This window comes from Montipora capricornis, chromosome 3, assembly GCF_036669925.1.
Source record: "Montipora capricornis isolate CH-2021 chromosome 3, ASM3666992v2, whole genome shotgun sequence".
Taxonomy (NCBI): Eukaryota; Metazoa; Cnidaria; class Anthozoa; order Scleractinia; family Acroporidae; genus Montipora; species Montipora capricornis.
The window spans coordinates 38,661,793-38,674,292 of NC_090885.1; the positions used below are offsets into that span (position 1 = coordinate 38,661,793).

At 38.5% G+C, this 12,500-nt stretch overlaps 1 protein-coding gene across 2 annotated transcripts in view; it reads right to left on the reverse strand.

The window, feature by feature from the left end:
* The window catches only part of LOC138043082 (zinc metalloproteinase-disintegrin-like berythractivase), a 40,567-nt gene that overhangs the window by 17,846 nt on the left and 10,221 nt on the right, over positions 1-12,500 (reverse strand). For both annotated transcript variants that reach the window (XM_068889198.1, XM_068889197.1), the window contains exons 5-16: positions 10,325-10,407; positions 9,983-10,046; positions 8,742-8,790; positions 8,126-8,187; positions 7,247-7,312; positions 6,300-6,368; positions 5,440-5,609; positions 4,763-4,844; positions 3,682-3,766; positions 2,313-2,376; positions 1,809-1,908; positions 449-520 (exon numbers count right to left, since the gene is read on the reverse strand). In XM_068889198.1, the coding sequence (XP_068745299.1) occupies positions 449-520; positions 1,809-1,908; positions 2,313-2,376; positions 3,682-3,766; positions 4,763-4,844; positions 5,440-5,609; positions 6,300-6,368; positions 7,247-7,312; positions 8,126-8,187; positions 8,742-8,790; positions 9,983-10,046; positions 10,325-10,407 (966 nt within the window). The remainder of the gene's footprint in view (positions 1-448; positions 521-1,808; positions 1,909-2,312; positions 2,377-3,681; positions 3,767-4,762; positions 4,845-5,439; positions 5,610-6,299; positions 6,369-7,246; positions 7,313-8,125; positions 8,188-8,741; positions 8,791-9,982; positions 10,047-10,324; positions 10,408-12,500) is intronic.

A 12,500-nucleotide genomic window follows, 5' to 3' on the forward strand; every position in this document is an offset into this window, starting at 1 on the left:
ATCTTATTGAATGGTTAAACATATCATGAATGCGAGTGGATATTTAGCAATTACGCCATTTTCTAGTATTTTGGCTTCTTCTTGTATTGACTGAGAATCTTATCGATTGCATAATAAGGCGCGTGCGAATGACGAAAACAACACAGATGAAACCATTCAAATGTCCTTTATTTGACTGGATGAACGAAATGACGAGTGACAAGCGATGACAGGCTAAATTCTCAGGCTTTGCACCAAGTTAAAACAATTTCTTTTATTGAAGAACTCCCGTTCCTTCCATTCTTGCTCTGTTCTAAACCGATCAAACCGGCACATGTAATGTATAAAAGCGTCTTATATTTTGCACGTTGTCTTGACCAAATATGGTAAAATGGCGTATTAGTTGAATAATAAAGCACATTATCTTCAGAACTTTGTCGCGACGGAATATATTCCAACTTGCAGTTACCTCAACGGTCCCGCAGTCACACTCTTCGCCTTCTTCTTTGAAGCCATTGCCACAGACAGCACCTCCAAACAACTACGAAATTCCAACAACAAATCAAACATGTTACAATACATCAACAACGGCAATAGCGCGGTTTTCAAATGAGTGTCGTAAAACCAATACCAACGTTATTACTTCGACCAATCACGGCAGGTGCAAAAAGGGGAAAGAACTAATCCAAATTCGTACCACGCCAAGTCTCCCTCACAGCCGTCTTTCGGGATGTCAAGCAACGCTCCGCAGAAAGGAATGGCTGTTCACATTGGAACCACATTCATTTCTCGGATTGAGCCAATCACAGCTACATTTCCATTTTCTGGAACTGTACCGTACGACTCGACCAATAATACCTCTCGTTTCATCAACGCGCTCGATCACCAAAAATATGCGGGTCTGTTGTTTGTATTTTTCAAAGTGACCGCGTTGACCATGAGCGCACGAATAAGTGGAGAACCGAAAGAATGAAAGGATGTAAATATAATCACATTAGTCGATATTTCCATGGACTTCAAAATCAAGTCTTCATGTACGCGCAATTTTATTAATTTCACGTATTCTCAACTGCCACTATGCATGAAAAAAGAGCTGAAACCAAAGCAAACAAATGTCTAGTCAAAATCTGACCGCGTCGGAAAAAAACCTACTATCTCGGACAAAACCTATTGAGACAAAGCGACATTTTTGGTACTCCAACAACTTATCCAAATGTTCCGCCAAAAAGCTGGCCGCCCTTTCCCTTCCCCACAAACTCAATGTTGATTTATCTCGGTTGGAAATATACTGTAGAACATATGACAATACTCAGCAACATTGACTGAGGGGAGAGGGAGTGGGAAGGGGAAAGTAAATAGGGGTGTGTAAAAATGAAGGTGAATTTGTGTCACCGTCTCAACAGTTTTCTCTGAGATTGTAGGTAATAGCAAGGCTTTCTGTTACGAAAGATAAGGTTTTGCCTAGGTCAAAACACAGATTCGATCAGCGGACAGAAACCGGGCAAATACACAAATAGTTTCCAGTACTGTATACTGTTGCAAAATTACGGGTACTATTGCCGCCGAAAATAAATGCTCTTTCGATTTTTTCGGCGTTTCAATCCAAGAATGGGGCTTCCAGAAAATCGCAATGAATGATTTCCTTCACACTCAATTGCATGGCTCCCCTTTTTGGTTGTTTTAATAGACCGTCAAAACAATAGGAAAGGAATGTGGCTTCAATGTGAGCAGCCGTTTCTTTCGGGGGAGCGTTGCGTGACATCCCGAAAGACGGCTGCGGAGGAGACTACTTTTTCTGCTACTTTCCCCTCAAATCAGCGAGTGCTTACAGGTGCCGGCGTATTGAACAAGCACGAATCCATCCCTCTCTTCAAATATTTTCCATATGATTCCAAGCTACATGTTGACCATTCCGTTGACGGTTTGCTCCTGAAAAAAAAACGACTGCTGTAAACTCCATGATTCGGCCAGCCAGGTGAATCAGGAAATGAATTTTATTTAAGCCTCAAGCCTGTATAACGTGACAGAAGTGCTCTGCTTCTTTGGGAGATTGCAAAAGACATTCAATGTTGGCAGACCAAATAACATATTATGAAGTTCCCTTTAACTGCTTAGAATAATGTCCTATTCACAAGCCCTTCACACTCTTCAGCGTTTTCCGCACTGGAATCTGTAAAGTCTGTACAAGGAGCTTCTCTGCACTTTAACACCTGGATGGTCTGACGAATCACCAGCCATCAGGAATTCTCTCCGTTCACCAAAAAAGAAAGCCTGGTCGCAGGTTATCTGACGAGAGTCACCTAAGTCAAAAGCTGGAAATATGAACAACTTACTTGGCTATTTCAGACATAATACAACCTTGATCTTTGGCCGGTGAATCACATTTACAGCCTTCAACTGAACAAAATAATAAAGTTCGCCTTTTAACACTTTCGTCGACAATGTTTATCTTTAAAAGGCCATGAAACGAAAACAAAAATCTTGGGAAAAAGGGGCTCAACGATAATGCAAAAACGCACTAACCCAACATCTACAATAAAAAGGTTTCAAGCCAATGAAATTAATCAAACTTTCCAAAACAGGTCCATGGCTAGAGAAGTCTAAAAACGCCTCCACTTCCGTGTGGAGAGGCAAAATGGAAACTCTTTGAAACAAAGCTGCAAACCGTCACTTTCAGTCTAAGCCAGAGGAACGCGTGGTGAACTTATTAAAAAAAATAAGCAGACGGCAACCGGAAGAGAAACTTTCGCGCGCCAAGACAGTGGTGTCACCCAGATTTTTATACTAATCATCTCTAATGGAGCAAAGATACTTAGCAATGTAAATGTGGTTCTGTGAAGAGGGGAAAACAGGTCTGTTCCGGTTGCCGTATGTGTCTCAAAACGCGCGTGCTAAAACGTCCTCTTAATAACGCATACACAACTTACAATAACCTCCTAGCCCATACTCAATCGAATTAACAAATTGATGTCAGTTTTTCATACGTCTGTCCTGTTATTGATCATGAATTTCGTCATAGCATTTTCAAAGTAGCTATGGCTCTGCAGATCTGCAGACTACTTTGACAATGTCATGACGAAATTCACTGTAAATAACAGGACAGACATATGAAAAATTGACATCAATTTGTTTTTTACAATAACAAAAAGGCAGAGGGATCAAAATTAAGTCAAAACACGAGAAGAGCACGGGACAAAAATGCGAGAAACTTCGATCTGACGTGAGCAATATCGCGTCATTATCGCATAAATTATAAATTTGTGTCTGTCCGCTTATTGACAATAAAAATTAGCCAATGAGCGCGCGAGAATTTTGCAGTCATTGTAAAATGTTATGTTGACATGAATGTACAACGCTTGCATTACAGGGATAGGCTAGAGAATACTGTGAAACACCCACTTTGGTTCCTTTCCATAATAGTGACCACACATCGAAACAGTCTACTATTAAATTTGACAACACGGTGAAATAACACGCTTTGGCAAACCATACAACACAAATCAAAGGATAACATACTGTAAGCCAATGAAGTTTTCTCCCCGAAAAAAGAGAAGACACAAGAAAGCGCTAGCGTGGAAACTCCTCATGCTGTGTTTTCAACAAATAGAAAACGGGAGTTTTCGAAAACACATTACTGTGAACAGGGCATGAAAGAAACTTGAAATGTGTGTCGTTGACGAGTTAGGACTAATGATAACTCACTATTTTCATCATGAAGCATTCCAAAGTTATGTCCCATTTCATGAGCCATTGTTGCTGCAGTAGCTGCAGCACTTGAAGTGTGATCCTGCCGAAATTGGAAGAAAGTTAATTATTCATTAAAAAGAATTATCCGTCTTCTCCAACAAAATTCTTCAAAGTTACACACAGCTTTCCAAATCCATCCAAATTCCTTGTTCAGTGATGGTTACTGGGATTGAAAACTCGTTTCGATAAGGCTGCAAAACTGCTCCATACCTTGGAGGGAGATCATAACACTGATGACGACAGGTCATTGCAGGTCATCGTAAATGACTGTTAATGACCTCGCGGAGATTACGTAAAAGAAGGTAGTCTCCCGGGACCATGATTTTTACATTGTCCCAGTCGATGGAGTGACCTGGCGTGTACTTAGCGTGTTCGGATACAGCAGACTTGACATCGCAATTCCTTTACTTATAAGTCTTAAGTCTTCTTAGCCAGGAGGGGACAACTAAAAGTATGAGCTAAGCCACTTTCTCCGAATACGAAAAACTGAATATCCTCGATCAGTTTACGTCCCTCGGTCAAAAACCTAACGTTAGAGAGTATGTCGAGCTTCTGTTGTGACCCGCGTATCGGGTTTGGAGTGGACAAACTTACTTGTAATCGAAGTGTCATGGAATCTAAACAAACTTACTTGTAATCGAAGTGTCACGGAATCTAAATGGTTTCAACCATCGTCTTTCACAATAGGCCATTTGCAACTAACGATCACATGGTACAAACTCCGCCATGCTGGAGGGCAAGCTCATTATTATTCCCCCACTGGGACATTAAAACAAAGAGACCTGAACCAGTCAAGCTTGAATTGTCCTTGTTTTAATGTCCCAGTGGGGGAATAATAATGAGCTTGCCCTCCAGCATGGCGGATTTTGTACCATGTGATCGTTAGTTGCAAAAGGCCTATTATAAAAAGGGGTGCGAAGTAGAACAAAACCTTAATTAAATTATTTTACTGAACTGGATACATATAACTGTGTATTTTGTACCGAGTATAAGTTAAGTATTATGTGGTCAATGATGGGATTTTTCCAAACTCTACCTGTACTACTCCGCCAGATTTGCGGCCACACATTGCCATCACAGCTGCTTTACCAACTATTGAACCTTTAAAAGAACGATGCCTGAAAGTAAGAAAGAGCACAATTAAACACCTCAATTTTTGCCAATAAAACCGTAGCAAAAAGCCAATGGAGAAAGAGAGAGAGAGTATTTAGTATTATGGCGTCTGTATAACGCTAACTGCTTAGTACAAACCCTTTGCGCCCAGTTGTTAAAAAATAAATCATTATCTAGTGGATAACTGATAGCGAAACCAATTGCGTTATCTATTGGATGGTGATTTATCGCTGGATAGCACCCTTATCCACCTTTTGAACAACTGGTGCTTGGTGTACTACTAAAACCCTTGAAGTCTGATTGGCTCCCGTCTTTCTTGTCATAACCCTCGCTTGCATGGTCGTCTCTCTATTGACGTGAATTCCAAGTGTACTTGCCCAAAATAAGAATTACCCTTAAAGACGGTGCAACAACGGTTACTTCCAAAAGTGCAATTCAATTTATTGCTCATTCTTATTCTCTAAAAGTGGAAGGCAAACGACATAATGATACAATACAAAAACCGAACGAGTTGGAAGCTTGGAACGACAATTCTGTTAGAAACGTATTGACCGTGGCGAAAAATCGTATATCAAATCGCGACACATTATTACTGCTTACGTTAAAAGCATTGCATTGTCGTGCTTTTGTTTCTTCCAGAGGTCTCCGTTCCGGTAAACCATGAAATTATCCAAACAGGCATCTGAGTCTTCAACAACTTCGATGAGATCACGTTGGTGCCAAATTTCAACCATTGTTAAAGCCACACGAATGTTCATCGGGCGAAAGAGCTGTAAAATATTGCCAAGGCAGCGAAAGAAATTAAACTTCGAAATACAGGCACCCCCAAGAGACCTGCGTTTTTTGGCCCCATCCAGTTTTATCATAACTGAGCAAACACACTGCCAGAAATTGAACGCCACCTAGAAATTGACAATCCCCTAAACAAAGCTCCTCCACACAGAAGGCGGCTAAGGCCCCCGCAGCATCGACATATTCCATGATTCCGAAACACTAGCGGGTCAAGTGAAAGATGCACGGTGGCTAGGAACGGTTGATACAACTGAAAAAAAAAAGCCTTTTTTTCGTTGTGTAAAAAAACAGTAGTAAAATCTTGCCTAAAAGATGGGAAACGGTTTAAAGTCGTTTTAAGTGGTTTTATTCATGTGACAAATTGAATTTATTTCTGTATGAAGGTAAATATATAAATTCATATCAATGAACCTGCACACATCGATAAAATTGCCTTCACAGCTCATTTGGAAGAGAAAAGTGCACGAGTCACATTTTGAGCCTCCATTTTTAACTTCTCAAGTTAGCTTAATCTTCCTTGCCTTCCTTAATTAACTGCGATGAGTTCTCGCATCGAAAATTAGTCACCACACAAAATCCACTTATTGGACTTGCTTTCAAAGGAAAAATAGAAATTTGGTGGCAAATGGCCTATTTTAGGGTCACAGAAACTGTTTCGTTATACTTACAGAGTCCACAACATTGGCTATATTCTTTGATCGCTCCTCCACTCCAACAATGCTTTTAAGGTCCAAATACTAATTATGTATGGCAAAAAATCATGTTTAGGAACTCAGATATGAGAGGCATGACTTGCTGCACTTTACAAGGTAAGCAAACCATTGGTGATCTGGTCTTTGAACTGCTTGTCACCTCACCCCTGAAAGGTTTCTGATGACCACTCAGATCAACAATACAGACTAATTATACGATCCTTACAACACATTTATCACTTGACCATTTGATAAAGATTAATTCCTCGCAAGTTGTCAAACCATTAGTCAGACCATATTCCTTTGCAGGGGTGAAGTTAAGATACATACGTCATTCATAGCTTTTAACCATTTAACATGAATTAACAGAGGACAATAATTATTATTCCTCTTGCATTCCCCACTTCAAAATTTAAAAAGGTCTAGTACGTAGAGTTGATATATTGTCAAGTGAACTGTTGAGAAATGAACCTTTCCCATTCATCAATATTCGTCAACTTCTAATGTGTCTCTTAGGTGCGAATATGCCCACTCACTTACTCTAATCTACTAAAAAGTCAGTTGAGCAAGAATTACTGCTCTGGATTACACTAACATAAAAGGATTTATGGATCAATGTGATTGCGTGATAAACTAGACACACCTGACTACGATCATTCCCCACTTCAAAATTTAAAAAGGTCTAGTACGTAGAGTTCATATATTGTCAAGTGAACTGTTGAGAAATGAACCTTTCCCTTTCATCAATATTCGTCAACTTTTAATGTGTCTCTTAGGTGCCAATAAAATTATGCCCATTCACTTACTCTAATCTACTAAAAAGTCAGTTGAGCAAGAATTACTGCTCTGGATTACACTAACATAAAAGGGTAAGATGTATAGAATTTATGGATCAATGTGATTGCGTGATAAACTAGACACACCTGACTACGATCATTGACAATGACTAATTCCACATATTTTGTTTCACTTTGCAGATTTCGTCTGGCCTAAAAAAAAAGCACAAAAAAATTCTATAATGTATGAAAGTCATTCAATCTTCATTGACAGTTATGACAAAGAATTTTTTTACTGCTTCGTCTTTGGCATACTGTTTTGTCTTTGGCAAAACCACTTTCAAGAGTGTCATACATGTATCAGTGAGGTTTTGTGCCAGACTATTTCACTCGTCAATGGTGGTTGCTTCAGGGATGAATGGGTTAACAGCATCTAGTAGGTCCACTCAGAAACTACCCCCTCCCCCTCTTAACTGATCCCCCCTGACAGTACGACTTCTAGATTTTACTCTATCAAACGCCAGCCTATTTTACTCAATGGGAGCTCCTGGGATAAATCGGTGAAACGAAAACCATCTTTGTATGACAAAGCCAGCATTGATGGCCCCTAGGTCGTGGAAAATAGAGAAAATGGAAATTCCACAAGGTTGGCCAATTTGTTCAGAATTAGACATGGTGTTTTCTAAAATTTGCCAAAAGTTAAAAATAATGGAAAGCTCATCCTACTAAAATTTATTCCAACATTCTTCTCAGGTTGCTTCTTGGGTTCTTATTAAAACAACTATTGAATAATGACATCACTGTCAGCACTGAGCAATTGTTGCAGTTTTAATTCAAGCTGCACACCGCACGAAAAAAGAACATGTATTTCTACTTTGCAAAATATCATTCTAATTCGAGTGGCAAGCCTTACATCTTACACTACATGCTTGCTTGTTAAGACAATTTGAGTTTGCTTGTTAAGACAAAGTGAGTTCAACAAATGAAATGAAATTTAATAAATTACAGTAAGCTACAGTTCATTACCCGATGTTTTCCATGTGAAATAAGTTCATCCACAACAGGAACAGAACTCCTATAATCTACTCCTGCAAAAACACGAACCACATATTTATTTGTACTCAATTGTCCAGGAAACAGAAAGTTATGGAACAAATGAATGATAATCATCCTACAACATAGCAGATTCAAAGGATGCCAAATTCCTATCAAAGTGTGCAGATAAGTTTGACTTTTGAATAACGTGAGTATTATCCAGTTGTTCAATAGCTGGATAACTTTATCGTGTCGATAAGTCACTATTCGTCAGTTTCAATCTCTGCAAAGATTTCAGTATTTTCTCTTGTAACTGTGAACATGCACACTCTAAGCAAATCTAGTTAAAGGGGTGTAAGAAAAATATTAATTTGGCCAACGTTTAACAAGAAATATATTTTATACTCTGAATAGTGACATACCTACTGGATAAAGTTATTTGGCCGTTGAACAACTGGGGCCATACCTTATCCAAAGCGTTTAGCCTTATGGTTAAATAACACAGTTCCGTATATGCAGAATTCTTCGTATCAAACTAAGTGTTACTCATAATATCCTTAAATAATACAGCAGATTTTAAATCTCTGCATGATAAAAGATAACTAACCGCATTGCTTCTCTCCCTGAACCATATCTCTCGGGCGGTACATTATGTGCTGCAAGATGAATAAATGAAATAAGCTGCAAGCACACTTACTGTGTTCATAAAGTTGCCAAAGCTTTTTTATTAGCGGCCAGTGAATCTCTGCTCAGGCATTCCTTCCTTTAAAATGGATGCAAAAAGTACACCTAATACAATTTCTAACCAAGTTATCTGCTGCACACACGTCAAGAGTGATATTATTTTGTGTCACACTACAAATGTGAGCCAATCAGTTACTTGCAAGTTGCAATTTAGGGAAAGATGGAGAAGTGGCAAAAACAAAATAGAACCCTAGCTGAAAGTCAGCGAGGTCAGATTACATCCAATATAATTCAAGGTATTTCAGCAAATCTTGCTTGACAATCAAACCATCAAGGAACAAAATAATTATGTTGGGAAGAAATCTTGGGAAAAGCCGAACCTTCATTTCATCAGACATAATAAACAGTACAACAGTCTGAAAATGGACTAAATTGAGAAAGTCTAGGATTTGTAGCAGAAGCAAGAAGGGTGTCACTAAGCCACTGTTCAGCAGTTCTGTATATACAATGTCAAATTTGTCTTTCTGTAAATCTCGACTGATTCCCTAATTGTGGCAGCAATATACATGCAATTCCACAATTCAGCTTTTTTACACCCTTGACCCACAGCATCGCTTGAACCCAATGTATTCCAAAGGACATATCACAACTACAGACATTTTGGAATTGGTGGAGGTTGAACAATGCATTTTTTCTAAAACTTTTGGGATCAATATTATTGATAAATAACACTTTCGCCAAATCCTGTAGGAAATAAAGATGGTCTACAGATGCATAATCTGTTCAGAAATTTTTGATAACAATCCTTAAGATGAGACAACATTGCTCAGCTGTCAACATACTGTTCAAATCTTTCTCTGCATCCATAATTTGATCAGACATCAAAAAATGTCACCGGAAGTATGATTTGAAAGCTGTAACCAATCAGAGTGAGGCTTGCGGTTTTTAAGCCAATCCGAGATCCATGTAAGTCTGGATTCTGGACTACAGGCAGACAATTCATTAAGAAATGGTATCAGGCGTACTTTTCATGCCCCCTCTTAGCTAGGCTTGCTAAAGAAAAGAATGCCTGATCACAGTTTAGGAGGAGTTGGGACTACGCTGTTGAGGTAGGAAATGCAGTAAAGAGGGCCACTGAAGTATCTCAGCAATGCCATTACTCACTTGGTCAGTTTTTCCTGGAAGAGGTTGAATAAAGTATGTCTCATTTCCATCATACACCATTCCCCTTCAAAATTAATAAGTTACATACATGTTAATTATCCATTTCCTTCATGCAATGACTTTTTTAGAGAACAATACAAAATGCAAGATAGGCCAATGTTATTGCTGTCTTTATCAATGAATTACAGGTGTTCTATGCAAAAGAGAGCTGCAATTATATCAGTTATACAACTCATTTCAAGTCAACACAGCAATGCCCATTGGGCTGCATACTTAAAACACATTAAGATAAGCTCCTTAATATTTTTTTATCAAGTTCGCTATATATTAGTTTATACTCACTCAATTCCATGACATGTGCTGATGGCAACAATGGAGTGTTGTGCTCCTTGAACAGTCCCTTGATAAAAACAATTGTCACTTTTCTGCAAGGGAAAAAAGTACAATATCACAGAAAAAGAAGGTTTGTATCAAACTTAACAAGTGGTAATCGTGGAATATTGAAGTATGTTTGACAGTCGATTTGGAAGCAAAGGAGAAGGGTAACATTGGCATAAGGGCTGACATGTTGATCACTTCACAGCAAGTTAAAGCGTGAATTGCTGTGGATATTACTATAATCTACTTATTGTGTAAATAAAGTACAGTAATATACATGAGAAAGACTTGCAAATCATCAATTTCAGCTTGACAGCGGTCAGTACCAACTCACAGATTGATTCCGTCAGTCTTCCCATTTAATCCTTTGAGATGCTCTGACTCATGACAATCATTCACTGAAGTTAATCCCTGTCGGGCGGGGTTGGTATCTGGATGAGAGACCATCAAAATTGTCTTTTGTAGACGTCATGTGCATCATAACGCCTATTTTTTTCAATCACAATACTCATATTTAACGAAATCCTGACCATTCATCACTTGAGATTTGTGTTTTCTTATGTTTTCCATTCTCATTTTCTCTACACATCTCGTTGCTGCGCTAGGGAAGGATGCAAGTCAAAGCAAGCTACTGTCATTTATGCATATGATGTATCAAAAACAGAGCTGGGTAAGCATGACCAGGTCATGCACTCATGGCGTAATTCAAGAAGGCACTGAAAAAGCAGACAAACAAAAAAACAAAAACCTTGCTGAGGCTCACCCTATGCACAGGATACCCAAGATTAGAAATGTCATTCTCCTTACGTTGAACCATAGACAGTCATCATTTAGCTACAGTATTGTCTTCATTTATGTAGTAGCATCTAAGTATTAAGTTCTTGCTTAATATATGATGTAAACATGTCATAAAATTTAATACAGCACCAGTCTATTTATAATATTTTCAGTGTCACTGCTCCTACACTTATGTAGCGATGACATGTGTGATCACACATCTCTAACTTTATCTATAACAGACAAACATCTTTGGGACGATAGCTATAGCAAAATTATTCAGTATTGATCCCACAAAAATTTTAAGGACAGCAAGCAAATAGGGGGATTGTCTATAAAATAACACAAGACAACTAGACGCCTATTAGGGTGTATCCGTGGGATGAACAAACAGTTAACTCAAATTGTGCAGTTACAGTAAACTACAACTATGGGTAAATTTAGGGAAGGGTATTTAGCCTACCCCTCACAGTTTAAAATTGGTCCCTGGTCATGTGACATAATTGCACCATAAAGAATCAAAAAAGAATGTAAGGCCACGGCATGAAGTGGTTTGTTTTAAGAATACAATTACTGAACAAAATCCCTTCTTGTTGTTTCTTTTATTTTTTTGCCTTCCACAAGAACCTGCCTGTTTCATTTTTGGCAACCCTGCCGGGGCGTGTCAATGTGGGGATATATTCAACTTTTTAAGTTTGTGAAGGATGTTTTCATGTGTCAGCAGAAAATGAAAGCTTTCAGTGTGCAGCCATCACTTGCTCATGGCCTCGATGCTTGGTGCAAATAAATCATCTATTCTTGTGGGAACTGACTTGCATTTTGAAAGGAAACATTGTTTTGATATGGATTGTGGTGCTTTTGCTGAGTTGTTCTAGTTTTGTGCAAAATTGTTGAATTGAGAAGAACAGAGATTTTTATCAAGTTGCATAAAGGGGAGTCAGAATGGCCGCGGGATCCGAAATCGAAGAGTTCTGGCTTCAGCTTGAATCGAAAATTTGCAGTATTGATTTGAATGTTTTGGTGGAGCTGGCAGCGTGTAAATATGGAGTCTAAGGAATTAGGAAAACTTGCTTTGTCAAAGATTCGCAAAGAAGTAGAAAATAGCCTGAACGAAGCTGAAGATGAGAAAATATACTTGGTTGGCCTTCTTGCCTTTGTGAACGGAACACCATTTCTGCATTCAGTCAATGTACTTTAAGGTTTCTGTAGTCAGCTATCAGCTATAATAGTTCCTGTTCTGTATTTATGGTAATATTGTTTCTGTTATTTTTTTGCCTTCCAGAAAGATAAATCTGTAATTTATTTAGAAGTTGTTTGTTGTAAAAACAGAAATAGAGGTTATCTTAACATTTAATGCTACTAA